We start from the raw sequence: 19,498 nt of genomic DNA on the forward strand, positions 1-19,498 counted from the left end.
GACAAATACCATATGATTTTACTTCTGTGTGGAATCTAATGAGTATGTAATTTTCTTATTCCTTTTACTAACTGTTAGTAAGATTCATACCTCTCGGCTCACACAGTAAAAATCTATACCTCTCCTAACCAGAAATAGTTTATTCTAGTTATGATTGTATACTAAGTAGACAACCCAAGTCATAAACTACTTTATATAAATTAAGCATGTTACTTAGCGATTATAAAGTTAATCTGATGTACTTCCTTTTACTGAATACTATATTTGTGAGAAATCCAAGTTGTACCTTTTAAGTTTTGTGGTTGGACAGCAATTTAGTGTTTCTGATTTCTGTTCAGGTTGGGCATGTCAAGAGAGGAATCTACAGAGCTCACTTCTGGACCAAACAATAATGGAGCTGAAAGTAGTTCTTCTTGTGGAGCCTCTAGTCTTCCAGGTCTTTCTTCACAGACTCCCTTGGAAGAACAACAGCCAAAAAGCATGAAAAGTCCAACTTCGCCAGCATCTGATTTCTGTGCTGCGCTCTGCCCGATGGTAGATGTAGGTAAAGATGTAATGGCAGAATTGGAATCAGAGGATATCTTGATCCCTGAAGAATCTGTGATTCAGGAGGAAATTGCAGAAGAGGTAGAGACTAGTATCTGTGAGTGCCAGGATGAAAGTCACAAGACAGTACCCGAATTTTCTGAGGAGTCTGAAATCCCTGCCAGTGCTCACGAAGAGCCCCAGATAGCACTTCCGGAAGATAACTTAGAATCTTGTGTTATGATGAACGATGTTTTAGAAACTTTGCCTCCTCTTGAAGTTAAGGGGGAAGAGAAATCAGAATCTCCCCAGGAGGAAATGTCAGTTGTTATTGATCAACTAGAAGTCTGTGAGTCTCTCATCCCTTCCACTTCATCCGTGACTCATGTCAACGACACAGAACCTAAGGAGCCAGAAACTGCACTAGAGACCAATACTTTAAAAATGAAAACAGGGTCGTCTTCTTTAGAAGACCAGTTTCCAAATGAAGGAGTTGCTGTAGATATGGAGCTACAGAGTGATCCTGATGAACAGCTTTCTGAAAACGCTTGTATCTCTGAAACTTCCTTCTCTTCTGAGAGCCCAGAGGGAGCCTGTACCAGCATGACGTCCCCGGGAGGGGAAACCCAGTCCACTTCAGAAGAATCATGTACTCCAGCCTCCCTTGAGACGATGTTTTGTTCTGAAGTGTCCAGCACTGAAAATGCAGACAAATATAACCAGAGAAATCCCACCGAAGAAAACCTTCATGCATCTTTGATGTCAGAAATATCTCCAATATCCACTTCACCTGAAATATCAGAAGCATCACTAATGTCCAGTTTACCTTTAACCTCTGAAGCATCCCCAGTATCAAATTTACCTTTAACATCAGAAGCATCACCCATGTCTGATTTACCTTTGACATCAGAAACTTCTTCAATGTCTTCCATGCTTCTCACATCAGAGACCACTTTTATATCCAGTCTGCCACTTCCTTCAGAATCATCTCCAATTTCTAATTCCTCCATGAATGAAAGAACGGCGCATCAACAAAGAAAGTCACCTTGCACATCTGAAGAACCACTCTCCCCACAGAAAGATGAAAGTTCTATGCCTGCCAAGCCCCTGGGAGAGAGCCTTCTGTCTCAGCAAACTCTCTCAAATACTCCTGAACCCATCAAAATGGGTTCTTCTTCCATCGCTCCTGAAGCATTCTCATCTGAAGAACTACACAATACGACCCTGAATCAGCAGCCTTGTAAGTCACATGTCGAAACAGAGAAGCCCTATCCTGCTTCGATTCCAGAACGTCCTTCTACAGAAATCATGAAAGGTAAAAATCATAATGTCCTACAAAGAACAGAAAAGAAAGGGGTATCTTCACCATTGGAATTGTCTCTTTTTTCTGAAGAAACAGAGAGTAAAGGAAATGAGCTTCCATCAGCTAAATTACAGGACAAGCAGTATGTCTCGCCAGTGGACAAGGCTTCATTTCCAGAAGGCTCTAGAAATAAGACACATAAGCAAGGGAGCTCACAGAATCGGCTGGAAACCCCGCATACTTCAAAGTTGCCAGAGCCTTCCAAGTCACCTGATGGGATGAGAAATGAAAGTAGAGAATCCGAGATATCAAAGAGGAAAACTGCAGAGCAGCATAGCTTTGGAATCTGTAAGGAAAAGAGGGCGAGGATAGAGGACGACCCATCCCCCCGGAGCCTGCCATCCAGCAGCCCATCCGAGAAAGAGCAGCCCCCACGAGAGGAACCCCGGGTGCCTCCTCTCAAGGTACAGTATTTCAAAAAAAAAAAAAAAAAAAGAAAAAAAGAAATGAAAAGCAATTCTATACATAGGCTTTTCTATTTATGTACTTAGTTTTTCCAAAACTAAATGAGGTTTTCTTCCTTCCAGGTTTTATGTAGCAGTTGGTAATCTAATATTTCAAGCACCAGACTAATAGTAAATGATTCTTTCTTAGACTGTGCATTGCGTTCATGTGATAAGTTTAGATACATGTGTGTATTTAGACCTTAGCATTGGAGGAAAAAGAAATGGGGAGGGAGAACGGGGCCTGGAGTTGCCCCAGGCCACTGAGATACAGGGTCTTTTGGGGTGTAGGACAGAGACCTGTTCATAAATAAACTTGGAAAAACTTGAAAGACAGTTCAGTGACCTATAAAAGTTCAGAAGAACTAGAGGAAGAAGTAGTCAGAAGTTAGAGGCAAGCACTTAAGAGTTTAAGGTCCATATTCTCTTGATTCACTTTCCAAAAAATACTGAACACCGCTGTTGCCTAGGATAGAGGGACCTGGCTTGGAAGAGCCCCATTAAATATTTCTTAAATAAGTGAATGAAATTGCTTTGGGAATCCTGAAGGGAAATGCTGGGGATATATAGGCATACACATCATTTTTTTTTACTTCCAAGATAGTAAAAAAGGTATTTAACTTCACACAGAAACTAAAACCTGTAGAAAAACATTTCTGTTTACTTTCTTTTGATCCCAGTAGATTTTAACTCTCAGGAAAAAAAAAACTTTTATATAAATTGGCCCTGCCTAATAAACAGAAAATTGAGTTTAATACAAAAGAAACTCTGTTTAATGAAAAAACTTTACTCACTATAATTTAAATGTATTCAGTGCTTTTCTCTGAGTCCATTTATAGACTGTTTCATCACAGAATTGGTCTAGAATTCTAAACATACTCAAGCTTTGTTTCCCTTAATCTCTTTAGTTCAAGGTGCTCTGATACCTTTTATATGTTACTCATGATCTCCATAAGGTTGACTTTTAAGAGCGTGGTTGTAGTTATTCTGTTTAATAAAGCAGTCCCTGGTAAAATGAGATTCTAGAGATGTAAAAGATGAACCTAAAACTCTGCTATGTGTTTTAATTTCTGAAGCAGTGGAAAGAAAAATATGAGCATGCTTTTCAAAGGAAGTATTTTAAACACTTTATGTAAAAATAGTTAAACAGGTAGATACTATAAGTATACTTGATGTTTGTTTGGCCTTGAGTTATTGCTTAAATATACCTAGGCTTAATTTTTTTAATGGTTTTCAATTTTTTAAACTAAGGGAAATACTTAAAAGGAAAAATGGAATTCCCTCTCTGAATTTATCTTTTCTTTGGAGCATCTGAACTAGAAGAGAGGTGTCGCAACTTTGACAATGAGAAGTGAGATTGTTCAGGAAGATAACTCCATCTAACAAAGTTCTGTAGTGTAATTCCAAATTGATATGATCCTGTAGCATGTGTCAAATGTTTATAATGTAAATATATGTATGTTAAGAAAAGGGATATATGTTTTCTAAGAAAAGTTCTAGAAGGGAAAAAGAGGAAGCATAGAACATGTCAAAAGCCCTGAAATGGGAGCCCTGAGACCTTCCCTCTGCTCACTGTCATATGGCCTGAGAGCAGTCTGCTTGACCTCCAGTTTTCGGATTTTTTTAAAAGATTTTATTTATTTTTAGAGGGAGGGGAAATGAGGGAGAAAGAGGGTGAAAAACATCGATGTGTGGTTGCTTCTTGAGCCCCCCTTACTGGGGGGGGGGCGGGTCTGGCCTGCAGCGCAGGATTGTGCCCTGACTGGGAATCGAACCAGTGACCCTTTGGTTCACAGTCTGGCTCTCAATCCACTGAGCCACACCAGCCAGGGTGACCTCCAGTTGTTTTCAACTGTAAAATGAGACTTTAGCTAGATACCTTCCAGCTCTACAAATCTATGACTCTTAGGAGCATTCTTAGTGACTAGAAAATCACAGTCATTGCTATGATATGTTGGTTGTCTTGTGCTTCATGAATTTGGTGATGACTATTAGTTTCTTAATTAGCATGAGTAGGTAAACAGTGTGCATAGGGACCTTTACAAAGTTCAGCAAATTGTGGATTACCACAATCCAAAGAAACAGCCTAACCCATACTTCCTTTTAGAGGCAAAAAAAAAAAAAAAAAAGAAGAAGAAACAAAGCCAGAGTTCCATCTTTATAACAGTGCTGGAAGGAAATAGACCAGAAATAACTGGTCTCGTTTTACACCTGAGTTTACGAACTCTGTCTGTGTGCTTATTACATATGGATAAAGCAGCATGCTAGGTGATAGAAGAATACACAAGCACTATAGGATGTCTGCCTCACGGATGTTACTGGAGACTCTGAAGGACACAGTGATTTGCCTGGCATCATAGAGTTTCTTCAAGCAAAGTCAGGATGAGAATGCTAATCTCCTGACCTCTTAGCTAGGGCTTTGTGTGTGTGTGTATCAAATTAGACCGATAAACTCAAGTAGAGTTGAGGTCCCAGATTTTCATGCCAGCAGGGAAAGATAATTTAAAAGCTAAATATTCCTCAGTCTTTTTGGATCACCTCATTCTGAGAGACATGGACTTTGTTTCCATTTATATGAGGCATTAAGAAAATGTTTCATTTCCGTGGAAAATGAAGTCACCAGTTGATGTTTTCATAGAGTAAACAGAGATTAAAGTTTATAATGTTCACACTCATGCTGCATTTCATGTTCCTTGGTACCCTAATCACCCATTTGGGAATTTAGGTATAGTTAATACCACATTACGAGAAAATGCAGCTACTCTTCTTTGCATTGTTTCGTGCCATGTGTCTTCTCTGTGATCCTGGACCAAGCACTTTATCTTTCCATTCTCCCTTCTTGTAGATCCAGCTTTCCAAAATTGGGCCACCTTTCATTATCAAGAGCCAACCAGTCTCCAAACCAGAGTCTCGAGCATCCCCTAGCACATCCGTCAGTGGTGGGAGGAACACGGGAGCCAGGACCCTTGCAGATATCAAGGCTCGAGCCCAGCAAGCAAGGGCCCAGCGAGAAGCAGCGGCTGCTGCTGCTGTAGCCGCAGCAGCGAGTATCGTCTCTGGAGCCATGGGGAGCCCAGGAGAGGGTGGAAAGGCAAGAACCCTGGCACATATCAAAGAGCAGACAAAGGCAAAGCTCTTCGCAAAGCATCAAGCCCGAACCCATCTCTTCCAGAACACTAAGGAGTCTCGGTTACCTCCACCTGGCTCAAAGGAAGGCCCTCCAAGCTTAGAAGTTTCTTCTACCCCTGAAACAAAAATCGAGGCTACAACTGGTGTCATTATTGTCAATCCAAACTGCAGATCTCCAAGCAACAAGTCTGTGCACCTTCGGGAGGCCACCACCGTATTACAGCCGTCACATAACCCAGCCAAACTTCCAGAAACTGCCACTGATTTGTCTGTGCAGAGTTCCAATGAGAATATACCTGTGTCCCATTTATCTGAGAAAATTGTTTCATCTACCTCTTCTGCAACTAGCAGTGTGCCCGTGCTTTTTAATAAAAATTCTGTCCCCGTGTCTGTTTGCAGCACTGCTATGTCGGGAGCAATTAAAGAACATCCCTTTGTGAGTTCTGTTGATAAATCCTCTGTTCTAATGTCTGTTGATAATACAAACACTACAATTTCTGCTTGTAATATAAGCATGTTAAAAACCATCCAGGGAACTGACACTCCATGCATAGCCATTATACCAAAATGCATAGAAAGTACTCCCATTCCCACTACTGCCGGGGGCGCTAGCGTATCGGGCTCCGCGGATGACAAGCAGTTGCTCATACCAAGCAGCAGTGCTGGTAACTTAGTCTCCAGTCAGTACACCTCCGTGCCAACTCCCTCCATTGGAAATAACTTGCCAAACCATCTCTCCACTAGTTCTGTCTTGATTCCCCCGACAGGAATTAACAACAGATTTCCTCCTGAGAAGATAGCCATGCCTGGGAGTGAAGAACAGGCCACCACGTCCATGGGGGCCACTGTGAGAGCAGCCCTCAGCTGCAGGGATTCAGTGGGCAGCACTGATACTCTGGTTGCATGCCCACCTGTCGCAATGTTTACTGGAAGCATGCTGACAATAAACTCTTACAACAGTCCTCCCAAGTTAAATGCTGAAAGCTTGGACAAAAATTCAGGGTCTCGAAACAGGGCAGACAATTCTGGGAAACCTCAGCAGCCTTCGGGGGGCTTTGCACCAGCAGCCATAAACAGATCGATTCCATGTAAAGTCATCGTTGACCACAGCACCACGCTGACCTCCACTTTGTCTCTGACCGTCTCCATTGAAAGCGCAGAAGCCAGCTTGGACATCCAGAGCAGGTCGGTGAGGACAGAGGCGGCCATACAGCCCATGGCATGTCCTCAGGTGTCTGTTATTAGCAGGCCTGAGCCGGTTGCCAACGAAAGCACAGATCACGGTTCTAGTTTCATTGCGACCTGTGCAGCGAAACAAGACAGTAAAACGCTGCAGGCCCCCTGCACGAGTCTCCGAGAAGTACCCCTGGTTGTTCCAGAGAAATTAAATGAGGTGACTGCTCCTAGTAATAGCTTTGCTGAGCAGGCACGGGGCCCGACCACCTTCAAAAGTGAGGCAGACACAACCTGTAGCAATCAATATAACCCAGGCAACCGGCTTGGCTGGAGTGACGAGGGCCTGAGGAGCAACGGACAGCCTCTGGTTAATCACTCGGGCTCAAGTAAACAGAAGGAATACCTAGAGCAGAGCTGTCCAAAGGCTATTAAAACTGAACATGCCAGCTACTCGCACATGTCAGAGCTTCACCCTAGGAATCTCATCACAAGTGTCGCCCACCCTGTGAAATCTGAACCTCATGAAGTGGAAAAGGGCTTTAGGATGGACACTGAGGACTTCCCAGCGCCAGAGCTGCCACCTCCAGCCACAGAGGCAGCTCCTAATGTGCAACAGTCGCAGAACGCGAAGGTTCCCACCTCTGGTCCCATGGAAGAGGTGATTTCCTTGGCTACAGACACCCTGAAAAGAGTTCCCAGTGCCGGGGGCTCAAGCTGCCGTCTGTCCTCTGTGGAGGCGAATAACCCACTGGTGACGCAGTTGCTACAGGGCAACCTGCCTTTGGAAAAAGTGCTGCCACAGCCCAGACTGGGAGCCAAGCTCGAAATCAATAGACTTCCTCTGCCTCTTCAAACTACCTCAGTGGGTAAAACAGCACCAGAGAGGAACGTTGTTGAAATGCCGTCCAGCTCTCCAAACCCAGACGGGAAGGGCTACTTGGCGGGGACTCTTGCACCACTCCAAATGCGAAAGCGAGAAAACCACCCCAAAAAGAGAGTAGCCAGGACTGTGGGGGAGCACACTCAAGTTAAATGTGAACCAGGGAGACTGTTGGTGGAGCCGGATGTTAAAGGCGTGCCTTGCGTCATCAACTCCAGCCTGAATCAGCTAGGACACAGCCAGCCCTTTAAGCAAGAGTGGCTGAGCAAGCACGCCATCCAGAACAGGATTGCTCACAGCCCTGAGGTCAAGCAGCAGAAGCGGTTGCTCCCCTCCTGCAGCTTCCAGCAGAACCTGTTTCACGTGGACAAGAATGGCGGCTTCCATCCTGACGCCGGTACCTCACACAGACAGCAGTTTTACCAAATGCCCATGGCTGCCAGGGGCCCCATTCCAACGGCGGCTCTGTTACAGGCCTCTGCCAAGGCCCCAGTGGGCTGCAATGCATTTGCCTTCAGTAGGCATCTTGAACAAAAGGGACTGGGAGAGGTGGGCCTTTCTTCAGGACCTCACCAGCTAAGGTTAGCCAACATGTTATCCCCCAATATGCCCATCAAGGAAGGCGATGACGTGGGAGGGGCTGCACACGCAATGCCAAGCAAAGCACTAGTGCAGCCCCCACCGCCCCCACCACCACCCCCGCCACCCTTGGCTTTGCCCCCTCCGCCCCCACCACCACCTCCACTACCTCCACCTCTTCCTAATGCAGAAGTCCCAGCCGATCAAAAACAACCCCCGGTTACCATGGAAACCACTAAGAGACTTAGTTGGCCACAGTCCACGGGCATATGTAGCAATATAAAATCGGAACCTCTTTCTTTTGAGGAAGGTTTAGGCAGCAGCTGTGAACTGGGCATGAAACAAGTTTCCTATGACCAGAATGAAATGAAAGAACAGTTAAAAGCATTTGCGCTAAAGAATGCAGATTTCTCTTCCTATTTGCTTTCTGAGCCACAAAAGCCTTTTACCCAATTAGCTGCTCAGAAAATGCAGGTGCAGCAACAACAGCAGCTCTGTGGAAATTATCCAACAATACACTTTGGTAGCACGAGCTTCAAAAGGGCAGCCTCTGCCATTGAAAAGTCCATTGGGATTTTGGGAAGTGGCTCCAGTCCTGCCACAGGCCTGCCCGGTCAGAACGCTCAGATGCCTGTTCAGAACTTTGCCGACAGCAGCAACGCGGATGAATTGGAACTGAAATGCTCTTGCCGGCTGAAAGCCATGATTGTGTGCAAAGGCTGTGGGGCCTTCTGCCATGACGACTGCATAGGTCCTTCGAAACTCTGTGTAGCTTGCCTGGTTGTGCGATAAGAGCTGGATGAAAGATGCAGTATCCCTTGTCAACAATGGGAAAACCCCACAGCGTCAGCAGCAACAAATTGAATAACTCAGTGCTTTATATTGTGCTAATTTATTTTATTTTGGGACAGATATCTTTGTGGGATTATTATTGGGTTTTGTTTTTTTTTTGCATTTTTGGGGAAGGAGAGATTCCCTCCCATCCGAGTGGCTCACGGCATGTCTCGACATACTGAGTTGCCTTTCCCAGGCCTGGGAAATTTTTGTCCATGTGTATACCAGTCATTAGCACATCAGGTTTTGTTTCTTCTTTTGAAATTCAGGTGTAGATAGGAAAAGGACATTTTTAAATACTTAACACTAACCAGAAATGCAGGTGCAGAAAGAGAACAGTGAAAGGGATTTCGGGTGGGTGATGTGTCCTTCTGTAGATGAACCATCACAGCGAGGGCTTTCACCATGGACTCTTTTGGACGCACCTTGACCCCAGTGATTAAATCATATTTGGAATGAGGAATCCGATTTAAATGTTTGATTCCTTGTATTTACTCATATCACAAAAGATACATTAAAGGAGGCATGCCACTACTAAACTCCACTGTCCTTATTCTCTTTCCTCCCTTTTTATTCTTTTCAGAGACTGGCAGAATGTCTGTACTGGCCTTGGACATTGTTCCCACATCATAGTGAGATGTGTCTTCGGCCGGAAATTGCCGTGCGGGCCGCATGCCCAGTGACCCGGTTGGAGCCCTTGGACCTGACAAAGCAGGATCCATTGGCCAACAGAGAGCCTTGGGCCCAGAGGATTTCAGAGCTCATGTGTGGCCTTTAAGAGCAAGAATTTTTAAAAAGTCCTAAAAATAAGTAAAATGCAATGTATGCAAACTCGTGTAAGGGGGCTGATAATGTAGATACTGGTCCATTGCCTTCACTCTGATACAACACTAGGTATTAAAACTTGGGTGACATAATTGTGGACCTTTAGTGATGACACCGGTGCATTCTGGCTTCCAGCTTTGAAGGCCGACCATCTCTTTTTTAAACTGTCGTTGATGGTCAAAGGGACTGCAAAAGGCTGAAGTGTTGATATTTTTCTGAACCATTTTTTTCCTCCTGATTCACAATTTATATGATTCTATTTTACTCTGAAGTTACACTTATTTTAAAAATTGTTCTAGGCATTGCATGCTTTTTCCTCCCTCAAGTGAATTCAGTACATACTTCATATCTGGGGGAGTGGAACTGATTTTGACAAAGGGATACTGCATCTTACAACTCGTCCTCAGCGTTTATCCGGTGAAGTCTGAGTGTTGAGTATTTGAGCTGCATTCCACATGCTTTGGCCACCCTCACGCAAGAGAACAGCTTTAGTTCAGGAGGCTCTGTTCCCTAATGCAAGTTCAAAAGCACATGCACATTGTGGGAAGATGAAAGACAACAAAAACCACACCCATTAAACTTCTGATTACAGAGCACAAAATACGGAGTGTCTGTAACCCATTGATTGAGTGCGACTGTAGAATTTTTAAAAAACTGGGGGTAAAATATCACCTGTCATTGTGAGGATGACAGGGATTTCACATGGGGTCATCCTAAGCGATGTAAACTTTTGACATTCCCTTAAAACACGTCTTAAAAATTAACTGGAATGAACAGAAATTACATTTCTGGGGAAAAAAACACTTGTGATTTCTTTTTTTATAGTAGTCAGCCATGGTATATGTTTTTTTTCCCTTTCATATTTATTATTGTGATGTTGCCAAATTTTGCTAGGTGACAGAAACGTCATTTTTATTAACAAATTGCTGATAGTGAAACATACTTGATCTTAAAAAACAAGAAAAGCAAAGAGAGGCCTGCCGTCGTGGCTGCAATTTGGTGCTTCAGTGTTGTCACTTCTGTTTTTCCCATGAAAATTAACAAAATTAACTCACAACTGAAAACAAACAAACAAACAAACAAAAAACAAAGCAATGCACTTAACCAGCCCTTTCCCAAGGAATGCAGCCTACGTTCCAGTGGATCCTTGCTTCACTCTGCTCTGGGTGGTTTGGGTGGCACCCTCGTCCATGGTGTCTCAGTGGCCTGCCTGGCTCTGATGTCATCTGGGTTCAGAAGATCATGCCCTCGTCCCACAGAGGGGCGTCCCTGAACACAGACACTTGCACGCCAACTCCTTCCCAATTCAGTTGCTGCTCTACCGGTGTCAGATACTGCCCACACCAGCAGAGCAAACCTATCCTAACAGTAGCTGACACGGTGTTGAAAGAAACTCGACAAAACCTCTGCACTCTGTATACGAGGCGCAGTTGAGGCTGATGGGACTCTGAGCCCCTTACCTGTTCCATCAGTATGGAACACTGCCTGCAAGTTGCTTACTGGGAGTAAAGAAAAGTGTCCTTCCGTACGTTTTGATTTTTCAGGTAATAGGTTGGGAGATCAGTTGTCGATTGTGGGTGGATTCTATCCACCAGGTCCAAAGAGCATAATTCTTCTATGCCCTTGCTCATTTTTTTTGCCCCAGTTTAAATTTCAAATGTTCACATATGATTTTGATTACTGAAAAAATTAGTATCTTTGGGCTAAAAAATAATGGAAAGAAAGAAAAAAATTCAGAATTAAAAATTGGGCCAGATGTTTTACAATTGTCCATTTACTGTGTATACAAAGGCCAGTATATTTGGATTAGGTGAGTAGGTTCTTAGTATCCTGATTCCCATAGCTGTCTGCCTATGTGCAAATGGAATATGTTATTTACTACATGGTTATTGTAGTGTAATGTGCAAATTTTAGTGTGTGCATTATCCTGATTGTTGGACACTATGCTATCCTTATCAGGAATAGGACTTGCACATGTGACATGTAATTTTTTTTTTATCACAAAGGATGTATTTCCGTAAGTAGCACTTTTGGAGCAAGGGAAGGAAGAAAACAGCTATTCCCTAATCCCCCTCCTATATGATATGCATATGCCTGAGGTGTGTAAAGACATTTAGGTAGTTAATGGGCATGTTAATAAGAACATTCTGATGCAAATTCATTTTCAAAATGAAAATAATGTCCTTCCCCCCAAGTGAGAATAGCAGAAATGTTGGTGAACTGAGCATCATTAGTTATAATATTTCCCTGCTAAGGCCTAGTTTGAAAAAGAAAACTTGAAAAACCTATGAGGTTGAGCCTGGTTGCTATAAAGACTTTGTGGTGATATGTGTTTCTAGGATGAGCTATAGAAGGTTTAGTTGACTTCTAGACCTTGGATAGTCCTACTCATTTCAAAATAAACATGCAAAAACAAACAAGCTGATGGGCACAGGTGCTTCATAAGGCAGTCAAGAGTAAGAATACTCGATGCTGCAGCCCGCAATTTCTAAAGAGGAAGTTGCAATGGCCTTGGTTCCTCCTGGGTCTGGTAAAGACCGAGGTTACAGAAGCTGAAGCTGAGGTTAGGGCTGCATCGTCTCTCTGGTGTCAAGGCCAAGCACCGTGCTGGCTGCCTGGTGGGAATGAGCCCGCTGAACATACAGAGCCCAGAGTCACTGTCCATTTGTGTTTCCAGAGAACAATGTGAAGAGTCCTAGCAAAGGAACTCATCAGACTGTCAGGGGCCTACGTAGCCAAAATGTCACTGAATATAAAAATCTTGTCGTCTTCAGTCCTCATGCTTTGTCACTGTAAAGCGAACAAAAAACATTTTTACGATAATTTAAAGGAGCTGCTTTTTTTTATAGCACATACTATTTCGCTTTGTACTATATTTGATAGTTGCAGAATAATTTAGATGGTAGGAAAACTTTGTTGTATTTGTACTGTTCATGAATGTTACAGAGAAAGTGCTTTACTTGGTTGCCATAATTTTCTTGTACTGCTGTATTTTCCCCTGCTTCATGGAAACCTGATCGGATTCATATTTTCAGTACAGTTTCTTTTTTTAAATGTGTGTTTGTGTGTATTTTTTTTTGGTCAGTATTCTGAATGTTTACATCTGTTTGACATTAGCCATTTAATGCCTTTTTTTTAAAGGCGGTATTACTCTTACAGTGTAACAGGAAAATGTGAAATCAACCCAAACAAAACATGCATGACAAACACAGATTGAGGGGAAGACCCTCAACATACATGGACATTTTATCAGCAGAAGAAAAGAAAAACCCTCCTTCAGTCCTTTACCAAAGAATATATTACTCCCACAGGAAAAACTCAGAAAAGGTGTGTGAAATTCTCAGAAGGGGGAGCAGTTGGTGAATTCAGCAAGACTGCTACAATTTAAAACTGTTACGCTTGCTTTGATACCTGACTAAATTTGACTGAGTGTAATAAGCATTGAAACAATTTTTAGACAGTATTTTGTTTAGAATTCAGGGATCATGCATTCTTTAATGGTGCTGTTTGTTTTTTATTTCTTCTTTTCTACAAAGAGAAAAAGTGTTGCCTACAAAAGTGACTGCTCACAAACCATAAGTTAAACAAAATGTTTGTCTTTTCATGTTTCTCTGTTTTTCCCTTTCTCAAAAAATAACAATTTGGGTTTCAATATTAAACTATTCTGGAGAAAATAAAGAAATTAAACACTAAAGAATTGTTATTGTTGATTCTTTTGTGAAGCAAGGTAGTTTGTATGCATAAAATGTACTAATAAACGCACTGGAAATTTTACTTAAGAAAAATGTTATAGAGAAGACAAAGGATTGATGTTAAATTATCTACCCATTCTCCCCGGTGTAGTGAATTGTCAGCAAATGATTACAACTATTGTTAGAACAGTAAAAACCAAACTGACACCTCTTTGAAATTAACTATCTACTGTGCTTATCATTTAAAAATATGTTTGGATCTTCTTGTTTTCATAAAGATCTTGTTCATTCTTATAGTGAAAGACAGTTGAAGAAATTGTTGCTACCGTGTTTAATTTTCACCTTCCAAATGAGTTAACTTTCACAAATTCTTTTAAATTGGCCCTCATTAATATTTTTAATCTCGGCTTAAATATTATAGCTTGGGTTATTTGAATAAAGTGCTAGGAACTCATAACAAAACTGCCTCAGTTATGTTTACAGTGGTTAAATGTATGCATATCTTTACAGTGAGATGAATTAGAAGCTTTAAACATAATTAGCCGTTAAATCTTGAGTTCAGCTATTTTTATCCACATGGAAAATGTTGTCTTTAGCCACCAGATGGCGAAAGAGGATGTTTACTTTTGGAAGAAAAAGAATAAAACATGCTTTTTACTCCTCCTAAAACTAAATTTTAATGGAAATTATTCCTAAAAGAATTATAATAATGAAAGTTTAACACATCGAAGTAAGTCAATGGCAGATAGTTAAGTTTCACTGAATTATTTTCACTCTAATGATGACATTCTTTTTTGTCCTATATTTTCTATTAAAATATTTACAAAATGCTTTCTTTACTTAGGGTTATGGGACTTTTTCGTTTGCATTGCTTCACCAGTATCATCTCTTCCAAAATTTATTAGAGAAGTTTATACAGTGCAGCATTCTTTAAAGTGATATTTTATTAAAATGGATCTGGATGCCTTATATGTTTTAATTCATTTATTCTCATAAAAGAAGTACACTTCTATGATTTTATATAAACATTTATTTTCTTAACATATTAATGTAGCCTGATTGAGTAACAATTGCTCTTAGGATCTAAAGTGTTCATTTGTATCCATCGTAGTGCTTATCTGAGGACACGTGGTTTCCCCAGTGATTCGTCACTTTTCCCACGGATACTCCTTTTTCATCAATGGTGAGTATGCTGTCTTGGAAGAACCTAGCTAGGAGAGTGGTTGGTATGGCATTATGAGGCTTCCTTCTGCAAAACACAATTGAACAGAAATCCTAGGAAGTGCTTCCCACTCCACAAAATTATTGTAAATCTTTAGTTATAGACTGCCTAGATTTAATATTTCAAGTTCAAATCACATGCAATTATCCAAAGTCATATGCAGAAATGAGAAGCTGGAGCAACCCAGTGTCACATCTAATCTGTATCTAAATTGAGCCATGAATTGGTTTCTTAAAGAAACTTTTATCCAAGTTGCCAGTATAGTTAATTACCATTTACTCTCACTGAATAAAGGGAGATCACATGATTTGCAGAGTAAGAGCTAATTTCTTTTGCCATTTCATTTAAAACACATAGTTTTAGTTTTCTCTTCAGGTTTATTAAATAATGCCTCATGTGGTACCTAACTATAAGTAAAGCTGTACTGAAAATATTTAACGATCCTGCAAAGCATCAGCCAAGCCAAAAAGTTGCCAGACAAACCAGGAGAGATGGCCCTGTTAGGACGAGCTGGGCATTAGTTCTGTGAACAAAGGCGCTCCTGAATCTGCTTTTATTGAGTCATGATTTATACTTAGCAGATCCATGGCATTTATGGGAAAGTTTGTTTCTGCAATACTTTCCTTAAGCTAAAATTTCCATCTACAATCTCATTTAAAATGTTTTTTAAGGAAATCATTGAGGAGTGGTTCAAAGGTGACTCAAACACAATGTAGTATCCGGGACTTACCCACTGTTGATTTTTCCGAGTTCTCTGTCCTGGGGACACTTCCCTGGAAGTGCAGGAGCAGGAGCACCAGCTGCTCCCAGACAAGGTCCTGGGCACCGGGGGTCACAGAAGACCCATCCTATTTTCTGTCCGAAAGTCTTTATTATTTTATCATAAGCATGCAAATGGAAACTCCATCTAGTTTCAAATTATGGCTTTAATTCAGGAAAACACTGTGTTCCAAATTCTTATTCTTCGATGCTGAGAGAACATGGGAACTTTTAGAGATTTAACTGCATCCCGCACCAAATATGGCAAATTTCCAACATGGTTCCCAAAAGGCAGATTGTCTTTAATAGAAAATAACAGATAATACTTTTGAAATTCTATGGATTGAGTGCTACAAAGCATTTCATAGGTACATTTATCCCAAGAAAAATAGCGTTGTGTAGGCACTGTTCTTATATCTGTGTTATGAATGGGGAAACTGAAGTTTAGAGAGTTTAAATAAAAGAACACACAGCTAAGCTCCGGAATATGAAGGATTTTCCAGAGACCGAAGGCCATTCTCTTACTTGCTGTAAGACACAACAGCTTCTACAAAGACTACTAGGTGTCAGGGATTCTGAGGCAAATCAGAGGGCCCAAAGCTTGAAAGAAGTTATAGACTAGTGGGAAAGGTGTTAAAATAATTTTAAGGTGGCAAGAGTGTAGCCAAGACATGTACCAGGTGCAGTGAGACAGACTGCGGGTTGTCACTGGGTGAGACGAAATCTCGAGAGGAGCCTGGGTCGCCCAGCCTGGCGGTTTCAGGCAATGGCGTTGGGGAGGGGCCGTGCTCTTCCCCGTCAGCATCTGGGTCATTTCCCTTGAAGTGGAACCATCCATTCCAAGGGCCCTATCTTTAGGGACCATCCATAAAGATACAGCCTTCCCCAATAAGGATCTCTGTAAGGGGTATGGTCCTTGACACATCTTAGAGATCTGTCCCAAGCTCTTTTTTTACATGATTCTAGGCATTTGATTAGATGTTGGTAATAACTGATTTCTTAAGTTAACATGTTGTAGCAATGTTTGTGGTGCCTCGTGCCCTTGATGTTCATTGACTTTCTAATACTTTTTAAACATCAATGTAATACATATTCCTATACTAAAAAGTCAAATCATATTACAGAGGCTATAGCAAAAAAATTAGCAGTGTCCTGATATATATTATAACGTGGATTATTATTTAACTTAAAGACAAAGGCGTTGCTTCTGATTCTTCATGTTATTCAATAGGGTTCAGATAGGAAAACCAAGAGTGAGCTCTGCACATGCAGTTTGCAAGCTGGGATTGGCATCAGAGAGCCCACACTGCCTTGTCCAATACTTCTGAGAAATAAAAATATCCCTCTCTGCTGGTGGTCACAAGAAAGGAGAGAACATTGTGGTCACTGGGGTTAATGAGAACGCGTACCAGAGTGAGCCAGCAGATACCACCAGGATATACAGTGTCGGAGATAAGCTTCACCTGGATCAATATTTTCCTCAGCCTACCCCGACCAGTGAAGTGGCTCTGACTGCTTCATTCTTTCCAGCCCGGGAACTGGGAACGTGAATGCTGGCTGTGCCCTACGCAGAAGCCTCTTCTGTAGCACCCAGCGGCCTCAGCCCTCCTGTCTGTCATTATGCCACCGCCATCAGGGCATGACTTCAGGTTGCTCACATTCATTCCTATTCAAGTGTCTGACTCACTGTCTTCCCACAGCACTTCCCTTCATCACCTCTTACTTATCCATGTTTTGCTTAAAGTCACCTAGCAAGCTAATATTTTAAGTATTTTAATAAGTAACTTTTGGAAGATATGTCAAAGCAATCATAAATTTGATAAGGTTAGATTGGGTGAGGAATTACATTTGTCATTTCCAAGAGGAGATCCCTTGGAAACATCCCTTTCCACTTAAAACGAGTGCGTCATTTCACTCACTGCTGAGCTTGCTCCTTGAGCCTCAGGACCTGAAAGGAGATTCCAGCAACAGGGGCACCTTCGGTGCCAGGGTTAATCCAACATTCAATGAGCAAACATTATTTTGGTCACCGCTTCTATGCTAGATGCTGCATTATAGTGGATACAAGGTTTTACTGATGACTTGGTTATTCAAGGAAAATGTTACTAAATAGTTCTTCAGGGTACATCAGCATCGTACCATGAAACATTGCCATATAAAATGGAAGGGATGCCCTAAAAAATGCAATGCGAAAGTGCCTTTCTAGGAAACATCCTATGTCCCAGAACAACTTGGGTGTGGATAGGGAAATAATGGAGGAAATGGGAGTTTTGGAAAAATGAATGTCCTTTGAAGTCATCATTTAACTTCATGATTACTTTTGGTTCAAAATCAAAATATTTGGGCAACAGAGTACAAGAAGAAAGTACATTTCTGCAGCTTGCACTGGAGAAATTATGCTTTCTCAAAATAGAAACATAAAAAGAAATAAAAACTCCTTTGTAGGGAAAATGGTTTGGCTCATCTGGAGAAAACAGCACAGATGGTCTGGTTTGCTTCAGGATTGTGGTTCCGTGCCCTGAATGACTCACCAGAGAAGGTAAGTCAGCATCTGTTCATTTCTCTTTGGTTCCACTGTTGGAGTCGTAGGTACAATGTTCATTAACATTATTTTGTCACTAGACCTTAGCAGGAAAATAAATGTTATCTGCCAGCTAAATTAGAGATTATTTTCCCTATTGTTTTATATTCAGATTAATAAAGGAATGCTTTAAAAATACCTTTGCAAGCTTAACAAAAGTTGAGATGACTTTACTTAGAAAGTTTTTTGGTCAAAATCGAGTAAATCAGTTTTTAAAAAGTGAATATCAAACTAATTTATCAGAAGGAGAACCTAAGCTATGCAATTGGCTATTTGTATACATGGTCATTTATTAAAATGTCACAGGGGAGATTTCTGCATATAAAATGCCTATAAGGATGGATATTTAAAATGTATTTCAGCACATAGATTTGATCTGTTCTTACTGGTTTGCAGTTGGCTTATGTAAATACTACCAAGAATGAATGATAATTTTAATAACGAGAAATCTGATTTCTTGACCCATAGTTCAGCAAATAGATTTATGCAGATCTGAGGAGGTTAACTCCTGCATGGAAAACAAATTTCTTCCGGGATTGTGCACAATACAGATTTCTCCATTCCTACTCAATCATCTCCTGATTCTAGTTTATAGTGATAATGAGCTACCATTCATTCACAGTGAGCCTTGTGTATGTAATCGGACTGAAACCTACTGATGAGCACGTATAGTATCTCAACTATTTTGATATTTCTAGCAGCTCCCATCATGCAGAACGTGGGGTTGTCATTCACGTGCCCAGCAGTATTTACATTGTTGGCTTCCTCCACACTAGGCTCTGTCCTGGATGTTAAGGTGCCAAAATGAAGAGTCAGAAATCCCTGCATTATTATTCATCTTTCAGGAGACAGGTAGCAAATAAATATATAACACGTAGTATGTTTAAAAATGGAAAGTTCTGTGAAGGGAAAAAAGCCTAGTAAGGGCATAAAGAATACTGTGGTATGGAAGGTGTAAATGCATATAGGATTCCCAGAGACGGTCTCACTGAGATAGTGCAGTGGGATGAATGTTGACCCCCAAAAGTAATATGTTGAGGCCCTAACCTTTTTTAAAAACTATGTTCATTGATTTTAGAGACAAAGGAAGGGAGAGAGAGAGAGAGAGAGAGAAACATTGATGTGAGAGATGAACATCAATTGGTTGCCCCCCATACAAACTCTCAACCCAGGTATATGCCCTGACTAGGTGGGAATTGAACTCTCAACCTTTTGGTGTATGGGATGGCGCTCCAACCAACTGAGCCACGCCAGTCAGGGTGAAGCCCTAAGTTTGAATATGATACCAGAGTTCCTGTGCTCGCTCTCACACTCTCTCTCTCTCTCCCCCTCTCCCTATGTAAAAACACAACAGGGAGGCGACATCTGCAAATCAGGAGAAGAGTTCTCACCAGAGTCCAAATCAGCCAACACCTTGATCTTAGACTTCCAGAACTGTGAGCAGACAGTTTTCTGTTGTTTAAGCCCCCGAGTCCATGGTGTCTTGTGCT

General features: G+C 41.5%; 1 protein-coding gene across 1 annotated transcript in view; it reads left to right on the forward strand.

Moving 5' to 3' along the window:
- ASXL3 (ASXL transcriptional regulator 3) overlaps positions 1 to 9,023 on the forward strand; it is a 174,067-nt gene extending 165,044 nt beyond the window's left edge. Inside the window, exons 12-13 of the mRNA XM_053664127.1 lie at positions 339 to 2,292; positions 5,177 to 9,023. Coding sequence (XP_053520102.1) covers positions 339 to 2,292; positions 5,177 to 8,887 — 5,665 coding nt within the window. The 3' untranslated portion in view covers positions 8,888 to 9,023. The remainder of the gene's footprint in view (positions 1 to 338; positions 2,293 to 5,176) is intronic.
- Positions 9,024 to 19,498: the final 10,475 nt, after the last annotated feature.

This window comes from Artibeus jamaicensis, unplaced genomic scaffold (assembly GCF_021234435.1).
Source record: "Artibeus jamaicensis isolate MK-2021 breed Jamaican fruit bat unplaced genomic scaffold, CSHL_Jam_final contig_354, whole genome shotgun sequence".
In the NCBI taxonomy this organism is placed as follows: Eukaryota; Metazoa; Chordata; class Mammalia; order Chiroptera; family Phyllostomidae; genus Artibeus; species Artibeus jamaicensis.